At 36.2% G+C, this 19611-nt stretch overlaps 2 protein-coding genes across 3 annotated transcripts in view; one reads left to right on the forward strand and one right to left on the reverse strand.

The window, feature by feature from the left end:
- The window catches only part of REDIC1 (regulator of DNA class I crossover intermediates 1), a 144284-nt gene extending 125462 nt beyond the window's left edge, over positions 1 to 18822 (forward strand). The window contains exons 12-16 of one of the 2 annotated variants that reach the window (XR_014314198.1): positions 6322 to 6452; positions 12668 to 12888; positions 13251 to 13408; positions 17842 to 17949; positions 18212 to 18822. The gene's annotated coding sequence lies outside the window, so the exon portion shown is untranslated. Of the gene's footprint in view, positions 1 to 6321; positions 6453 to 12667; positions 12889 to 13250; positions 13409 to 17841 lie in introns of both variants that reach the window. The other variant, XR_014314197.1, reaches the window with a different exon arrangement.
- The window catches only part of SLC2A13 (solute carrier family 2 member 13), a 373009-nt gene continuing 367363 nt past the window's right edge, over positions 13966 to 19611 (reverse strand). Inside the window, exon 10 of the mRNA XM_082740721.1 lies at positions 13966 to 19060. Within this exon, the coding sequence (XP_082596847.1) occupies positions 18834 to 19060 (227 nt within the window). The 3' untranslated portion in view covers positions 13966 to 18833. The remainder of the gene's footprint in view (positions 19061 to 19611) is intronic.

The following is a 19611-nucleotide window of genomic DNA, read 5'->3' on the forward strand; positions in this document are numbered from 1 at the left end:
AATTTATTTATATACAGTGCATATTCTATAATTGCTTATTGATGATAGCAAGGTTATATTACCATAAACTATTTTTGAGACATGCCATATTGCTTTTTAAAATTTTACTTCAAAAAAATTTTTTTTAAAGATTTTATTTATTTGACAGAGATCACAAGTAGGTAGAGAGGCTGGCAGAGAGAGAAGGGGAAGCAGGTTCCCTGCCAAGCAGAGAGCCCGATGTGGGGCTCGATCTCAGGACCCTGAGATCATGACCTGAGCCGAAGGCAGAGGCTTTAACCCACTGAGCCACCCAGACACCCCTACTTCAAAAATTTTTTATTCCAATATAGTTAACATACAGTGTTAATTAGTTTCAGGAATAAAATATAGGTAATTCAGTAATTCTATACATTACTCTATGCTCATCAAGGTAAACATAGCACTTAATTCCCTTTGCCTATGTCACCTTCCCCCCATCCCCCATCTCCCTTCTGGTAACTTATCAGTTTGTTCTCTATAGTTAAGACTTTTTTTTTTTTTTTTTTTTTGGTTTGTCTTGATGTTGTTTATTTCTTAAATTCCATGTATGAGAGAATCATATAGTATTTGTCTTTTTTCGATTAACTTACTGCACTTAGTATTATACCCTTTAAGTTCATCCAAGTTGTTGCAAATGGCAAGATTTCCTTCTTTTTTAATGGCTGAATAATATTCCATTATATGTATATACCACTTCTTCATTCATCTATGAATACTTGGAACAGTTGGGCTGCTTCCATAATTTGGCTATTATAAATAATGCAATGAATATAGGGTTGTATATATCTTTTTGAATTAGTGTTTTGTATTTTTTGGGTAAGTACCTAGTAGTGCAATAACTAGATCATATGACAATTCTATTTTTGGCTTTTTTGAGGAACTTCCATACTGTTTTCCACAATGGCCACACCAGTTTGCATTCCTACCCATAGGGCATAAGGATTCTTTTTTTTTTTTATTTATAATTTTTTATTTTTTATTAACATATAATGTATTATTTGCTCCAGGGGTACAGGTCTGTGGATCGCCAGGTTTACACACTTGACAGCACTCACCATAGCACATACATTCCCCAATGTCCATAATCCAACCACCCTCTTCCTCCGCCCCCTCCCCCTGGCAACTCTCAGTTTGTTTTGTGAGATTAAGAGTCTCTTATGGTTCGTCTCCCTCCTGATCCCACCTTGTTTCATTTATTCCTTTCCTACCCCTCAACCCCCCCATGATGCCTCTCAACTTCCTCATATCAGGGAGATCATATGATAATTCTTTCTCTGATTGACTTATTTTTCTAAACATAATATCCTCTAGTTCCATCCTTGTCGTCGCAAATGGCAAGATTTCATTTCTTTTGATGGCTGCATAGTATTCCATTGTGTTTGTGTGTGTGTGTGTGTGTGTGCATGTCTGTGTGTCTCTGTGTGTGTCTGTGTGTATACCACATCATCTCTATCCATTCATCTGTTGATGGACATCTAGGTTCTTTCCATAGTTTGGCTGTTGTGGACATTGCTGCTATACACATTCAGGTGCACATGCCCCTTCAGATCACTACATTTGTATCTTTAGGGTAAATACCCAGTAGTGTGGTTGCTGGGTCGTAGGGTAGCTCTGTTTTCAACTTTTTGAGGAACCTTCATGCCGTTTTCCAGAGTGGTTGCACCAGCTTGTATTCCCACCAACAAGTGTAGGTGGGAATGCATCTTCGGCAGCATCTGTCATTTCCTGACTTGTTGATTTTAGCCATTCTGACTGGTGTGAGGTGGTATCTCACTGTGGTTTTGATTTGTATTTCCCTGATGCTGAGTGATGTTGAGCACTTTTTTATGTGTCTATTGGCCATCTGGATGTCATCTTTGCAGAAATGTCTTTTCATGTCCTCTGCCCATTTCTTGATTGGATTATTTGTTCTTTGGGTGTTGAGTTGGGCATGAGGATTCTTTTCTCCACATCCTTGCCAACATTTGTTCTTTCTTGTGTTTTTTATTTTAGCCATTCTGACAGGTGTGAGGTGATACCTTATTGTGATTTTGATTTGCATTTCCCTAATGGTGAGTGATGTTGAGCATCTTTTCATATGTCTATTGGCCATCTCTGTGTCTTCTTTGGAGAAATGCCTGTTTTTGTCTTCTGCCCCATTTTAATTGTATTATTTGGTTTTTCTGGTGTTGAATTGTATAAGTTCGTTATATATTTTGGATACTAACCCTTTATTGGATTTGTCATTGCAAATATATTTTCCCATTCAGTTGGTTGTCTTTTAATTTTGTTGATTCCTTTGTTGTGTAGAATCTTTTTATTTTGGTGTAGTCCCAATAGTTTATTTTGTTTTTGTTTTCCTTGCCTTAGGACAGATATCTAAAAACATGTTGTTTTGGCCAATGTCAGAGAGATTACTTCCTGTTCTCTCTAATAGGATTTTTATCGTTTCAGCTCTCACATTCAGGTCTTTAATCTATTTTGAATTTATTTTTGTGTATGGTGTAAGAAGGTGCTCCAGTTTCATTCTTTTTGCATTTACATGTCCAGTTTAACTAACATCCTTTTTTGAAGAAAGGTTTTTTTTCCTATTGCATATTCGTCCATCCTTTGTCAAAGATTAATAGACCTTATCAGTGTAGGTTTATTTCTGGGCTCTTTATCCTGTTTAATTGACCTGTGTCGTCTGTTTTTGTGCCTGTACCATACTCTCTTTGAATTACTACAGCTTTGTTGTATAATTTGTGAAATTTGGAATTGTGGTACCTCCAGTTGTTTTTCTTTTCTTTCTTTCTTTTTTTTTTTTTTTAAAGATTTTATTTATTTATTTGACAGAGAGAGATCACAAGTAGGCAGAGAGGCAGGCAGAGCCACCCAAGTGTCCCCATCTACTGCATTTCTATAAAAAAAAAAATCCCACTTATGGTTGCACCAAAAATAATAAAATACCTAGAGTGTTGAGCAGAAAGCCCGATGCGGGACTCGATCCCAGGACTCTGAGATCATGACCTGAGCAGAAGGTCATGGCTACAGGTTTGTCAATGTTTTTGATCTTTTCAAAGAAGCAGCTCCTGGTTTCATTGATCTGTTTTATTTTTATTTCCTCTTTGATTTTTTGGTTAATCCATTCATTGTTTAGTAACATGTTATTTAACCTCCATGATTTTTTGTTGTGGTTGATATTTTTTTCTAGTGCTGTGGTTAGATAAGATGCAAGGCCTGACTTCGATCTCTTAGAATTTGTTGAGATTTTATTTGTGGCCTAACATGGTATCTCTTAAGGAGAATATTCCATGTGCACTTGAAAAGAATATATTTTCTGTTTTAGGATACAATGTTCTGAATATATGTTAGATACGTCTGTTCCAGTGTGTCATTCAAAGCCATTGTTTCCTTCCACTGTTTCATTCCATCTGGATGATCTTTCCAGTGATGTAAGTGGGGTGTTAAAGTCCCCACCTATTATTGTATTACTATAGGTTACTTCCTTTGTGTTTGTTATTGTTTCATGTATTTGGGTGTTCCGATGTTTGATGCATAAATATTTACAATTGTTATATCTTACTGTTGGACTATCCCCTGCCCTTCTTTGTGTCTTGTTATAGTCTGTGGTTTAAAGTCTTCTTTACTTGATATAAGTATTGCTACTTGGGCCTTTTCCCATATCTGTTTGCATTTAAATGCTTCTCCATCTCTTTCTTCACTTTAAATCTGCATGTGTCTGTAGGTCTTAAATGAGCCTATTGTAGGCAGCATAGATAGGGGTCTTGCTTTTTTATCCATTGTCACCCCATGTCTTTTGATTGGAGTGTTTTTTTTTTCTTTTAGCCTGTGAAGTTTCTGCTGAAGTATTAACTGATAACCTTATGGGATTTCCCTTGCAAGCAATGATTTTCTCTTGCTGCTTTTAAAATTCGTTATCATGACTTTTTACCATTTTAATTACTGTGTGTCTTAGTGGGGACCTCCTTGGGTTGATTTTGTTGGGAACTCTGTGCCTCCTGGATCTGGATTTCTGTTTCCTTCCCCAGATTTGGGAAGTTTTCAGCTATTTCTTCAAATATATTTTCTGCCCCTTTGCTCTCTTTTCTCCTTCTGAGGTCCCTGTAATGAGAATGTTATCACAGTAAGCCTGACATTTGATCATGTTTCTGAGTTCCCTAGTTCTGTTTTTATTTTGTATCATTTTCCCCCTCTCATCTTTTTAGTTTGATTGCTTTCATTAGTCTGCCTCCAGATCACTGATCTGTTTTTCTGCTTCTTCTATTCTCTTTAGTGTATTTTTAATTTCAGTTATTGATTTCTTTCTTTTTTTTTAAAGATTTTATGTATTTATTTGACAGAGAGAAATCACAAGTAGATGGAGAGGCAGGCAGAGAGAGAGAGGGAAGCAGGCTCCCCGCCGAGCAGAGAACCCGATGCGGGACTCGATCCCAGGACCCCGAGATTATGACCTGAGCCGAAGGAAGCAGTTTAACCCACTGAGCCACCCAGGCGCCCCCAGTTATTGATTTCTTCATCTCGATTGTTTCTTTTTTTGTTTTCTGTCTTGTAAAGAGTCTCACTGAGGTTCTCCACTTGTCTCAAGTCCAGTGGAATATTGTTATGATTATTATTTTAAATTTTCTATATTATTTACCTGTATTTTGCTTAGGTTTCTTCCTGTGCTTGTCTTGTTCTGTCATTCATTTGGGACATATTCCTCTGTCTCATTTTATCTGAGTATCCTTGTCTTTTTCTGTGTTTTACAGAAGTCAGCTATGTCTCCTACTCTTGAAGACCTTATGAAGAAGTCCTGTAGTGCCCTGCCTTGCAGTGTCTCCTGTTCACCAGATCCTGGCATTTCAGGGGTGTCTCCCATGTGCATTGTGTTTGCCCTGCTGTTGTGGCTGAGCTCATGTTGCCTTCAGTTTAGTTATCTGTAGTGGCTCTCTTTGCTTATTGTGGGCAGTGTTTGGTTCCTGTGCTCATAGTGGGCCAGTCTGGTCCCCCTTCAGCTTGAGTTAGGTCAGACCAGGTGTTTGTCATGGATGCAGTAGCACTGAGCTGCACTGCTCTTTCTGTTTTGTCCCCTGAGAAGCTATGGTTGGTGGGTTGAGCTTGCAGTCAGACCAGCTGTCTGCCCCCAGCTCTTTGCTGGAGCCACAGTCTGACTGGTGTATGTGGTCATCTTTCCCTCTCTCTGGAGAAGTCAGTCTGGAATGCTACTGGCCCCTGTTGGGGCTGCTTGCACACTGTCAGACTTGTGACATTGCTTTAGGTGCATCAGGCCAAGAGTGTATTAGAGGGGGTGGGTCAGCAAGGTTTATGCTGGTCTGCTGTGGGAGGAGACCTGAGGTGGAGGCCTGTCTGGAGGGGGCCTGTCTGTCAGAGAATGCAGGGTGGGGCTCATTTTTAGCAAGTTAGTTCCCTAGTTTTGGTAGCTTGGGAGGTGTGGGAGGGAAGTGGCTCATTTGTGCCCCACACTCCCAGTCTCCTAAGGATCCCTGCATCTACAGCACATGCTCTGAATTAGTAAACAGATCTCCCTCCTGTATGCCCCAAGGGATTTTCAAGCTGCTCCTTCTATGCTGTATCTTTGTGGGGCTGTTTGTTTTGCTGTCTCTCTAAGAACAGGGACTAAATTTCCTCTTGCCCCCCACCCCCAGGTCTCCCTGAGCTGAGCCCACTGATTTTTAAAGTTCCAGGTTTTAAGTCCTTATGGTTGTAAGGACTTACTCTTCAGCCCTTCTGGTTTTCAAAGCCAAATGTTATGGGGAGTCTTCTTTCCCCTGTGGGATCCGTGGTGTGAATCTGTTTCAGTCCCGTTTCTGCACCTGTGGTGTTCCTCCCTCCAGTGGACAGTGTGACGGTTCGCTTTGGCTCTGGACTGTATCTCTGTCCTCACTACCTTCTTTGATGTGGCCTCTTCTCTACATTTAGCTGTGGGGAGTTTGGTCAGTCTTCAGGTTCTTTTCTGTGTTTTTTTTATGCTCATGTGAATGTTACCTGGTTACATCTGTGGGATGAAGTGAGCTTAGGATCCTCCTACTCTACCATCTTCTCCAGAAGTCTGGATGGCTTTTTTAGAAAGGCTAGTTTAGAAAGTTAATCAGGTTCCTCTCTACAGTTGAACACTGCCCCCCCCCCCCGCTATTTATGGAGGGAGGAAGAGGTCATGTAACTAACCAGTTATACCAATTATGTTTATTAGGTGTGTTTGATAAATGAACTTTACTGTCTAGCAACTTGAGGGCTTTCCTGTTGGCACTTGCAGGTTCCCTGAGACTTCTGATTAAACCTTAGAAATAAATGTAATTTGTTTATTTTTGGTATCTAAAGGTACCCCTGCCTTGGAGCTCTGAAACATCCATGCTCTTGGTGAATGCTTTTGACAAGACTTCAGTGTCTTCCGGTCACTTGCCCAGTTATTCCTTCTGGTGGGAAAAAGACTTCTTAAAGCACACAAAAAGGTATCGTGTCTACCCCACCTGGAGTTTTTAAAATTGTATTTTACAAAGTTGAGGAAGCTTATTAGGTTTCCAGTCTGGTATATAAAGGGCTTGGAAGGTCATACCCCATCCTGACAACAATTAAAAGGCGAACAAATTGAATATAAACAACTCTTCCACATGGAAAAGTGATGTTATGGGGCAAATCACTGCACACACAATTAGGGACAGAGAGAAAGACAGAGAATCACAATTTACCTAAGCATAAAGTCTACAGCAGAAACATTCATGGGAACCAATGCCAAGGTAGGAAATCTAAATTAACTGATGGATTGCTGGAGGCTTAGTGTGCCAAGTCTGAAAGTGAAACATCCCAGAAGGGTGCAGTCATAGTGGGCTTCTTACATTTTTTGAATTTTATTTCTAAGAGCTCTACGACGTTCTAACAGTGAAGGTTGGAGAAAGATTCTCTGAGGTGCCTGGCAGGAGGAGGGGAAAAGGAATCAATTGTAAATAGACCACAGCAAGCCGTTCTTCTTTTTTTCTTTTTCTTTTCTTTTATTTATTTGAGAGAGAGAAAGTGAGACACAGAGCATGAGAGGAGAAGGTCAGAGGGAGAAGCAGATTCCCCATGGAGCTGGGGGCCCAATGTGGGACTCGACCTCGGGACTCCAGGATCATGATCTGAGCTGAAGGCTGTTGCCCAACCAACTGAGCCCCCCAGGTGCCCAAGCAAGCCATTCTTCTTCTTCTTCTTCTTCTTCTTTTTTTTTTTTTTTTTTTAAGATTTTATTTATTTGATAGAGATCACAAGTAGGCAGAGAGGCAGAGAGAGAGAGGAGGAAGCAGGCTCCCCGCGGAGCTGAGAGCCTGATGCAGGACTCGATCCCAGGACCCTGAGATCATGACCTGAACCGAAGGCAGAGGCTTAACCCACTGAGCCACCCAGGCACCCCAAGCTATTCTTCTTAACAAGGCCTGCCCTCCAGAGAAAATATGTTACCAGAGCCTAACTTGATTGGGCTTTATCAGAGTCTAATTGACCAAGGGAAAAAAACTACCCAACTCCGGCTCTTTCTAGCCATCCTCTCCCGCCAAAGGGAAAGAAAAAACTGAAAATTTTTTTGTGAAGTTTATATCTCAGGGGCATAGGCTCATTAAGACTGAGACCTCCTCGTAGGATTATGGAACAGTTCCTCTCCTCCTGCACCTTACCACTATATCACTAAAGGCCTATTTACAGGCCTATTTATCTTTTACCTACTACATCATGTCCATGTTTCAACAAAAAATTACAAAGTATACTAAAAGGAAAAAAACAGTTTGAGGCGACAGCAAACATCAGAACCAGATTCAGATATAGTAAGGATATTGAAATCATCAGATTGAGACTTTAAACAACTATGACTAAGATATTAAAGACTCTAATGTGAGACATCTGAGTAGCTCAGTTAACTGCCTTTAGCTTAGGTCATGATTCCAGGGCCTGAGCCCTGCAGCAGGGAGCCTGCTTCTCTCTCTCCCTCTGCCTGCCACTCCCCCTGCTTGTGGTCTCTCTCTGTCAGATAAATATATATATATTTTTTTTAAAGATTGTAATGTAAAAATTAGACAACATGAAAGAACAGTTGGTTAATTTAAGCAGAGAGATGGAAATTCTAAGAAAGAATAAAACATGCTAGAGATAAACATTGTAACTGTAGTAAAACATGCCTTTGTTGGATTCATTAATAGGCCAGACATAGCTCAGGAAATAATCTCCAAACTTGATGATATGTTAGTAGAAACTCTTAAAACTAAAAAGCAAAGAGAAAAAAGATTTTTAATAATTGCACAGACTATCCAAGAACTTTGGGTAAGTACCAAAGTTATACATACAAGGAGAATACTAGAATGATAAGGAGAAAGGAATAGAAGAAATACTGCAGGTTATAAGGACTTATGGACAAATTTATGTCCCATAACAAACCAAGGATCTAGGAAGCTCATATAAATGCTAAAAACCCCCACAAAAATCAAAACAACAAAAAACCCAACTACACCCAGGCATGTCATATTCAAACTGTGGAAAATGAAGATGAAAACTCTTTCTCCAATAAAAGCTTTTCTCCAAAAGCTGGAGGACATAAACACCTTATTTAAAGAGCAAAGATGAATATTACATCTGACTTCCCAGAAGCCCAAGGATGCAAACAGAGAGTAGAGTGAAATATTTGAAATGAGAGGAAAAACTCTACCACCTTGAATTCTAGATCCTGCAAAAGTATCCTTCTAAAGTGATAAAGACTTTTTCTCAGACAGAAATTGAGGGAATGTGTTGCCAGGTAGACCTGCCTTGTAAACAATGTTAAAATAAGAAAAATTCTCCAGAGATAAAGTGATACAGATCAGAAACTTGGACCTGCATAAAGAAAAGAAGACATTAGAGAAGGAATGGATGTATAGGGAAAGCTTTTATTTTTCCTATTCTTAGTTGATTGAACAGATAAGTTTGTTTGGAATAATAGCAAAAGCAACAATGTGTGCAATGTGTAGCTTATGTACAAGTGAAATGAATGAAACCAGTGACATAAGGGATGGGGAATTAGGAATATTTGACTCTTCTAATCTGTGAAAGAGTGTAATATTATTTGAAAGTGGACTTGAATTAGTTGCATATGTACATTGCAGAGTCTAGGGAAACCACTAAAATGAAAGTATATTTGATATGCTAAAAGAGGAATGGAATAATATAATATGCTCAATAATAACCCCAAAAATGGAAAAAGTAGAAAACAAAAATAGGAATAGAGAACAAAAGCAACAAATAGAAAACAGTAACAAACATGGTAGATATTTTGTCACCCTGTTAATGGTCTAAATACACCAATAAAGAGCAGATTGTCAGGTGACAAAAAATAAGACCCAGCTATATGCTGTCTTTAAGAAACCACTTTAATTATAAAGACACATGCAGATTAAAAGTAAAGGGATGGAGAAAGATATACCTTGCTAACATTAAAGAAAAGAAAGTTGGAATAGTTATTTTAACTTCAGACAGCAGACTTCAGAGTAAGGAAGCTTATTAGGATTCTGTGGGTTAATTTATAAATGTTAATTTGGGCATATTTTAGAAATTGCTGATCATTTTAGACTTTAAATTACAGTCCTTTCATATTTACTTCTAAATGTTATTGTCAGTTTTATCCAGTAGTTACGTTTTAGTTTCTAAGTCCATAACCAGTGACCTTGCAGGAAAAAGGAAAGTATAAAAATTTTCAAGTAGAGGCAATTATAAAATTTTCCATGATAAAGTTCATTGTAAAAAAGAAAATAAATAATACTTGTTAAAAATGACTTTGGCACAAATTGACCTGTCTGTTTTACTTAAGTTACTTACTTTCTGTGACTGAGGTTATTTCCTCATCCATACAATAAGGATACTCATGCTACTTTTTATACAGGGTTTTGTGAAGAGAAGATAAAATAATGTATATAAAGTATATAGAATATGTGTTTTTATTCCATAAAAGGAATGTAGAAATAGAATAGTATAAAAGATACAAATTGCACCCCAACCTTCCTTGCTATCCTAATTAGATTTTCTCCTCTTCTAATAGGAGAAAGAAACCAAATTTGTCATCCAAATGTATTTATGTGAATACACATGCCTTCATATGCCATATAGAATTTGCTGTTTGATTAAAACAGCTTTGCTATACAGAGATTGATTTATGAAACATGCTCTCTAATATTGGACTGGTACCATGGTATCATTTTTTTAAAATTTTAAATTTTTTTATTAACATATAATGTATTATTAGCCCCAGGGGTACAGGTCTGTGAATCTCCAGGTTTACACACTTCATATCACATACCCAATGTCCATAACCCCACAACCCCCATGGTATCATTTTAATGATTTTTCCGCAGCCCATTAAAACTTCCCCCTGCTCCTTTGTAGGCCACAGGAGCACCTGAGATGCACACATCCATTTGTTCCTTAAATTTTTACTGAGCACATACTATATGCTAGGCACTGTATGAGTGGAGAGTCAGTAGTGAATAATACAAATTCCCTGCTTTCATGCAGTGTATATTCTCATGGGAGAAACAGATAAGAACTAAAAAATAATTTTCAAATAGTGATAAACACTAGGGAAAAAAAAACAAGTTTACATGATGTATTGGGGAGGAGGGAGTGATTAAATTATATAGTCAAGACAGGCTCTCAGAGGAGATGATTTTGAGCTGAAACCTGAGTGATAAAAGAAACGGGACACAAAGAATAGGGGTAACAAGCATGCTAGACAGATGTAACACCACATGCAAACCCCCTGAGGTGGAAATGACTTAGCTTTATGAATTCCTAAGTAACTTGCATATAAATCCACTCAGTTTATTATTCACTAGATGAGCTAACCATTTGAAAGAAAATGCAGCTGATTCCTTTTTAATGTGTTGATTTAAAAAATCGAATGTAGTGGTTCCACTATTGTGTGCTTAAGAATTATCTGGAGAGTTTGTTAAGATCAGTTCCCTGATCCAAAAAAAGGTGAACTTGGGAAAACAGAATAGAATGGTGGTTACCAGAGGCTAGGGGATGGGGTGTGAGGATTGGGGAGGTTGTTTAGGAGTATAGACTTGGAACTAGTAGATAGGTCCTGGAGGGCTAATGCACAGCACAGTGATTATAGACAACAGTATTGTATTAATAAACTTCAGAGTTGCTAAGAGACTGGATTAATTGTTTACCACAAAAAGAAATGATAATTATGTGATGTGGTAGACCGATTAGCTAACACTATGGTGGTAAACATTTTGCAATATGTGCATCAAATCAATGCATTGTATACCTTATACAGTGTTACATGTCATTTATATTTCAATTAAAAATATATAGTTTCCTGGATTATTTCCCCAGATATTTTGATTCAGCTCAAGTGAGGCTCACAGATTTTCATTTGTAACAAACTCACAGATGATTCCAGTGCTTCTAGTTTGAGGACCACGCTTTCAGAACCACTGTTTTAACAAAAATCTATTTTGGGTTTAGTATCCATTTGCTAGAAGTAAAACATGTCAGTATTTTCTTTCATGTAAAAAATTAACTTGCTCTGCATGTTGCTTATTGTGCAGTTTTTTTGTGAGTGTAGTGGAAAAGCAGATGAAATATTAAAGGTAAAAAATAGTATCAGTGTTTCATGTTGAACTCATAGCATTTATAATAGCTTAATTTCAGGATAGCCACTTAATAAAGGATTAATGTCATTTTTTATTTGGAGAGAATTTTTTAAAAAGATTTATTTGAGAGTGAGAACACATGAGCCCAGGAGTAGGGGGAGGGGCAGAGGGAGAGAATCTTCAAGCAGACTCCCGGCTGAGTGCAGAGCATGATGTGGGCTCCATCTTATGATTCATGAGCTCTGGACCTGAGCCAAAACCAAGAGCTGTACACTCAACTGACTGAGCCACCCAGGTACCACTCCTCCACCTTTTTAAAGCATTTGGAGAGAATTTAAAATATTTTTTAAATGCTGGAAGGAATTTAAATGATAGGTTACTGAGAGATATTCTGAACTTATTTTTGTTTTCTTGATTCAGAGATCACACACAGAGAAGTTGTGTATTAAATCCTGTTAAATCTGGAGATTGTGAGAAGGTTGTGTTTTTCATTAACTGTGCCATTCAGGAGGATGCTCATGGGAAGGAGGTGGAGAAGGGAAGAGGAACCTCAGGGTAGTCGGCCATATCAGCTCCATCCATTCTGGTCAGCAGGAGCTTGGCTGCTGCAGTCATACAGCGTATATGACATAATGTCAAGCCCATGCGCTCCTGCTCCTTGTAATTGTTGCCAGGAGAGGAATTTATAAACACCTTGCTTGTGCTTTGGACAGTGAGACATTAGCAGCATCAGGGATAACATGTGAAGGATGACACTAAGAACAACCAAAGGTTATCCAGCACTTACTATGTGCTATCGCTCTAAGTGCTTTAGATGATTAACTAATATGACCCCCATAACAAATACATGAGGTAGAGAGTAACATTTCTACTTTATAGACAGGAATTGAGGCAAAGACTAAGTCAGTGCTTCATATTTGGAGAAAAATCTCCAAAGGTTTTCAGAATTTGTGTCTATAGACCAGGTTAAAATGAGGTAACTGATTCTTTCTCTGCATACCTTTTAAGAGTTATAACACAGGAATTAATTCCACAATGTCTATTTTGTAATCTTTCTGCCTGGGTCTCACCAGAAGACATCCCAAATGATGACAGAGAGGAAGATTATTGGTGTAGTCCACACATAAGTTCTGTACTACTTCCTAATGTGTGATCTTGGGCAAGTCATCAGAATGTTCTGAACTTAAGTTTAGTACCCAGAAAAGCACTACAATGTTTACCCCACAAGACTGTATAGTTAAATGAAGACTTTGACCACTGATGCAAATATGTACTGCAATATTTAGGTGTCCTGGTGAATAGAGCCTTTATGCATAATTTATGGGATTTTCTTGGGTCATTCCTGTAGGATTTTTACTTTATCTGCTGGCATCAGAATTCTTGATTAAATGCAACTCCACTTTTTTTTTTTAAGTTTAGTATATGTGCTGCCGAAGCGAGCACTTTTTTTAAGTTTAAAAAAGAAAATATTTATTTGATAGAGAGAGGGAGATCACAAATAGGCAGAGAGAAGGGGAAGCAGGCTCCCGGCCAAGCACAAAGCCCAATGCAGGGCTCAATCCCAGGACCCTAGACCATGACCTGAGCAGAAGGCAGAGGCATAACCCACTAAGCCACCCAGGTACCCCTCCACTTTTTCTTTTTTTTTTTTTGCAGAAGAAAATAAAATTTAATTTTGTGTGCATTGAGAAGCCACCTGAACATGAGATCCCATCTCTACTGTAAGCCTGTGGACAAGTGATCTAGTATCTTTAAGGGATGATCTCATGCTGTTTTGACAGGTGGACTTAGGATGGCACACCATAACTATGGAGGTAAGTCTTAATACTGCCCAGATAATACTATAGAAAATTCTTGCTAATAAAAGCTACAGTTAGGGCAAAATGGCAATGGAGACCAATAGAGTTCCAAAAGGAACTGTCAGGTGGTCATCCAGCAGGTATTTTGTTTTTATTTACAAAGCAAATAGTTTTTGTCAACCCAACATAATGGCTTATGTCACATCTGGTTTTGACAACAACCAGAAATAATATCTCAAGGGTTCCTAAAGCATTTCATTTCAAAGTTTTATATTTATTAGAATAATTCCTTAGAATAATTTTTAGGTATTTATTTATTTTTTTTATTTAATTTTTTATTTTTTATAAACATATTTTTATCCCCAGGGGTACAGGCCTGTGAATCATATTTATTTTTAAAGATAGTTGAGTTTATCCATGTTAAAAAGAGGTAAAATATAATTAAAATGAGTAAGAATTGCATAAATATATAGAGATAACGAAATTTTGTAGATGCCTTTCCTGGGTAACTTAGATCCTAAAATCAAAGGAAGAGAATCAGGAAATAGAAAAGTGCAAAGGAGATAAATGACTAATGAATTGTCATAACTTTTATTTGATTATTTTCATTTACAGTTCTGGCACTGACACTTTTTTTAAAAAAAGATTTTAATTTTATGTAAAGATTGAACTTCAATAAAATAACTTAAAAAATTTACATATACATCACTAAATTTCCATAAAATATACAATACTTTTGATACAGCTATAGGCTAGAATGACTTTGAAGGGAATGATACATAGTCATAATTTTTAAGAGATACCCCATATGTCACATGTAAGAATAAATATTTATATTGAATTTTCCAAGACATGTGAAGTATTAAATACTATATATAACATGCACTCAAATTAAAATATACATTTTGAAATACATATTTTAAAGGCATAAAACTCTTGATTTAATCTAGATGTACATTAGAGCTTTTAAATAGAAATTTGAACATTTATTACAAATAAAGATACTATAACATCAAATGTGATATATAGTCCAAAAGCCTCTAGGAACCAGTTTGGACATGTAGAATATAAAGTTCTACTTTGGCTAGAGTTAAGTCTTTTTTTTTTTTTAACCTTCAAATGAGATGGAATGATATTAAATTTACTAAAATCATAAAACTTCACAAAATATCGGTTTATAAGTACTTGTAAGCTGCATTCCTTTTTCTCATACTGATATGACAAAAATCAAACACATGAACTTAACTGTGTGAAATAAATATATGAATATTACTGCTAAAGAAAGTAGTTATTGAACATTCCATAGACAAATTACTCAAGTGCAAGACTGCTTTATACATATAAAGATTTATAGGAATTACACCATTCTACACTCACAGGCAAATTAAGAGGATAAAATTCTCTCATGTATTTCTGAACATCATTAACACTCTTACAAAATATCTCTTTGATGATTACTGGCACACAAATATTTCCCCCTCTAAAAGACAATGTATAAGAGAGTTGGTAGCAGTTAGCTATTTGGCATTTTTAAATGATTGCTATTTCCAGAAAACAGCAATATTTCTCACCCAGAAGAACTGAAAGTACTGATAATTGATCTGTTGTTACCAACTGATCACTTCATCAAACTAGCTTGACATTTTTGTACATGAGGCTAAGAAAACTGATAAAAAAGAAAACAGGACATTAAAATCAATCCAGAGAAGAATTCTAAGCCTTTTCATAGGCAGCAGCTATATATTTTATCCACTGTTTAATAGATTCTTCTATAAAGCACATGTTATGAATTCTCTGTCATGGGCCTGCTAGGTCATTTTTTTTATTTGCAGTTAGTAAAAAGATAAAAACTGAAAACTTGTTGCAACAGCTGTATAAATGTAAGTTGTTAGGTGCTAAGTAGAATTTGAGATTTTCTAATCAGGAAAACAGTTAAAAAAAATAACTGATTATAACAAAAATCTCATTAATTGTTCTTAATTACTGTGCCAATGTGATAAAAATCCTTCCACTCCCTGTCACTATATTATGGTATTTTAAGCCATTAGTGTCATTAAGCTGTGAGACTTTCTTAGATAAGATATAGATAGTATTTTTTAGAATATCCTCCCCCTAGAATCTATAATTACATTTCAATTTTACTTTCCAATATAAAAGTCAAAGGGTAAGTTGTCAGTTAACATTTTTCCTCTTCATTCTTCCTCTAGATAATGAATTTTGAAATGATAGTAAGCAACTTCTAAATTTTTTGTTTTAATTCTCATTTTAGAGTAACTTAAACAATAATATTTAGACTCCATACACTAAAATCTAGCTCAGTGGTAAAATAAAATTATGAAAAAGCACTTGACAACATTACTGTCATAGCATTTTCCATCAGGGGACTAATTATTGCATATGGCTGGGAACAAAATTACAAACGGAAATACTACCCTTTAAATTTAGTTTTGATTTAGATCTTTTACAAATACATTAAAAATAATGTTTTGGGTAATTAATTACTAAGGTACAACAGTCAAAATTATTAGGAATGCTTGTGTTGAAGAAAAATATTAATACCAAATCTTTAAAATTTATCTGACAGCACATTCAGCCCTATGTGTTCAAATGCAGGTGAAGGGTTATATTCTCTTTAGTCTATGGTAGATCTCATCAGCCACCCAAGCTAAGCCTCAAATAGGGGTTACGACTTTCTTTACTACGTGTTCCTAAAACACAATAGGTCTCTAGTGAATTTGCAGCATGCTTAGAAGGAAACCCTAATTTTGGTTAAAAGCATGATGCTTAACCTGTTATAATATGGTAGGTCAAATCATACCATATATAAATTGTCCTACAAAATATACATTTGATGGTATTTCAAATGGAATGTTTTCAAGTTGGTGGTGGTAGCCAAAGATGCTGAGAACTTAAAAGGTACATAATATAAAAAAACCTGCAAAATTCAAATACTTAATTTTTAATATATTATAAAGGTTCACCAAATCTAAAAATAATACTCTAATTGTATAAGGTTTCTTTTTAAGTAGTTGTTTTTAAAAAAATTATAAATAATCTTTATACTGTGCCAACTGTCTTGTACTTCAAAGATAAGGAAATTTGTCTTTATCACTATATAAATAACAAATAGTCCTTTAAAGGAGAGGTTGAGGAGAATAAAGGAGAATGTGGCTAATCTTCCCTGCTACTATGTGCAGTTATGGATATAAAGTTGAATATACGATTTGCTTATGTCAGGGAGAACAGGCCATGTTCTGCTTTAAGAAATAATAAAAGTCCAGTTGCTCCTTTAATAAAGTTACTGTGCATTCAGCACAGCTGAGTACATAAGCATATAGTTAAGGCTATGCATGTAATAAAGAGAAGAATTGAGGCAATTTGGATAAATCAGAAAAATACATTTTTAGAGAGCACTTTATTGGTCTAAATATTTTTTCTTCCCATCATATTCTGATTTTACCACACAATAGCTCATTTTCCACTTTACCTGTGTGAAATATTACACAGATAAGATATTTCTTATGGGATAAGAAATATCAATGATTTTCTCTATTAAATCACATCTCCTTTTCTGGGGGAAAAGATCAATATTAATATCCCCTTAGAAATCAAAGCACCTAATTCAGGGGAAAACAACTCTCTAAAATTTTTTTAATATATGAAATGATCAAAGGAAGAAAACTTTTTTTTTTGGATGAAGGATATTTAGATCAGTAAAATGACAGTTCAAGCGGTTACCATATTCCTGGTGGCTATGAGAACAAACCTCCTTGGCTACATCTTCAGTTTTGATAATAGTTCTAGGAATAAACCAGACTTCAAGCGAAGAACAAAACATCTTGGAGACTGGCAGAAACACACTGAATTTAGAGATAGCCATCTTTTCACTCCAAAGAGTACCTTATTAGAAGTTTAGAGCCATATTAAAGTCCATCAAACTTACATATTCCTATCTGGCCCCAGACAATTCATTCATATTTTCATTGGAATTAGCAAGTAATTTTTTATATTCTGAATAGCTCTTAAGAGCAAAAATTAGAGTTCATTGATGAATGGGCATAAAAACCAACAAACATTTTGAGAAGACATTGTAGCAATGCATATTATATTAGAACCATTAATCTGTTCCAATAGAAAATCCCAATTTTTAGACAAGAAGGAAAAAAGTCCAAGCAAGTATGAGAAAAAGGAAACACCCACAGACATATCTATGTCTTTTTTTGATAAACTGTCAGGGCAAATGAGAAAAGGGTGTGCAAAATAAAAATGAGTTTATGTTCTTAAAGTAAAAAAAAAAAAAAAGACTATAGTATTATTAAGTAATGTCACAGTTCCCTTAAGAGTTACTAAAAAAAACTAAGGAAAAAATTTGTCCCACTATTTAATTAAAACATCAGTAACAGCTGGATTATCTGTCACTGATTTTCTTTCTTTCTTTTTTGCTTCAGGAATTACTCGATTAAAAGAAGGGGAAAAATAGTCTGCTAGCAACTATTTATATTAACACAAATGAAGGCACAAATAGTAGGACTCCAGAGGCGATGAGAGAAGGCATGGTAAGCATCAGGTGATTTTGGCATGAACAGAAACCCTGAAACACAGTCAAAGATCTGGTGCTATTTTGTGTTTATAGTTGCGTACCTAAGTGACTAACTCATATCAGGGATCCATAAAAATGTTTTCTTTCTTACTTTCTAGCAATAAAATATACTTATCAAAACTTGCTACCTTATCTGTGCAAATGTATACTTATCACCAATGCAAAAAATATGTATGAAAATAAACCCTAAAAGACCTGCTTTTCATAATGTTCAAAAGGTCCTGTGCAGAGTCAGTTTCTGAAGAACTCTCAAGATCTGATTTGGAGAGAGAGACCAAAATGTGGAATCCACAGGAGATAAGGACAATTGTGCCTCTGTATGAGGTACTTTTGAATTTGTTGAAAGCTTAAACAGAATCTTTCTAATAGCTGATCACAGATACGCTTCTTGTCCTTAGGAAAATTTAGGGCCAACAGGCCATGTTTTGACAGAAAACACCCTCGGATCTTATCCCAGAATCCTCCTTCATAAGTATATCATACAATTAAGCTAGAATAGACTGATTCTATTGCCACTAATAATTATATATGGTTTTAGGAAAAGATACCACTGAAGTCACTGGATACAATATTCATTTTAGACTACCTCAGGAAGGAATTACATACATTTGTTCAGTAATTATTAGTTTAAAATCTCTAAATATTGTTTTATATTTCTGCTTGTGAAAAAAAAATGTCATCATGGTTGTATCTTCCTCCTAATCAAATATTCTAGATTATGAGGTCATTCAAAACTAGACTGTGGAAAGAACCAGATTAAAAGCAGGGCATTGAGGTCACCAATTGCTGCTTTTGTCCCCCAGGTTTGTTTAAATACCTAAATAAATCAGCATCTGAAAATTATTCTACATCAGAAGCATCGTTGTCAGAAAGATGATAGTTACTTCCCTTCACCCGAATATATTCAATATATCTCCCTTCATCAGAATCTGAAGCGCCACATGTACATAACCTGTTGTCAAAGAGTGATTCTATTTCTTCTAATTTTTTCCCTTTGGTCTCAGGAAGACAGCCATAGATGAAAAGGAGTCCCACACCAGCGAATCCAGCATAAAGGAAGAAGGCTCCTGCAATGGAAAATAATACGTATTTGTAGGTACAGTCCTATGTTGGAAAGAGTACTTGATATTGACTTTTCTTTCTGGTCAATTGTGCCTAACTGGTCTGACATGGATCAAGAAATAACTACCAGCCTGCTTTACTGTTACTGTTCGAGCTCTAGGAACATAATATAATGTATTATTAGTCTTGTAATGCCTAACTAACTCAAGAGGAATGATAAACTGGGTTCAGATATAACTTCTGCTTTGAATCTCTCCTTACTTCCCTGGCTAGAGATCATTGTTCTCTCCTATGTATTTTTAAAGCACTTTGCTGAGGCCCCCATCATTGTTATCAAAAAGTATTATAATTGTCTGCATGAATTTGTGTTTGTCTTGTCTGCTAAACTGCAGGCACTTTGAGGGAGATGTGTTCTTCTGCTTCAGTGTCAAAACTGATCTCCTCGAGGGCTGAGTCTGTATGGCTTGTTTGTGTTTGGGTCTCCAGTGCCTAGAATGGTACCTGACACATTGGAGGGTCTAGAAATAAATGTGCTTTTGTTCACTGCCAGATGGAA

The sequence above is a fragment of the Mustela nivalis genome (genome assembly GCF_964662115.1).
Source record: "Mustela nivalis genome assembly, chromosome: 7".
Classification (NCBI taxonomy): domain Eukaryota; kingdom Metazoa; phylum Chordata; class Mammalia; order Carnivora; family Mustelidae; genus Mustela; species Mustela nivalis.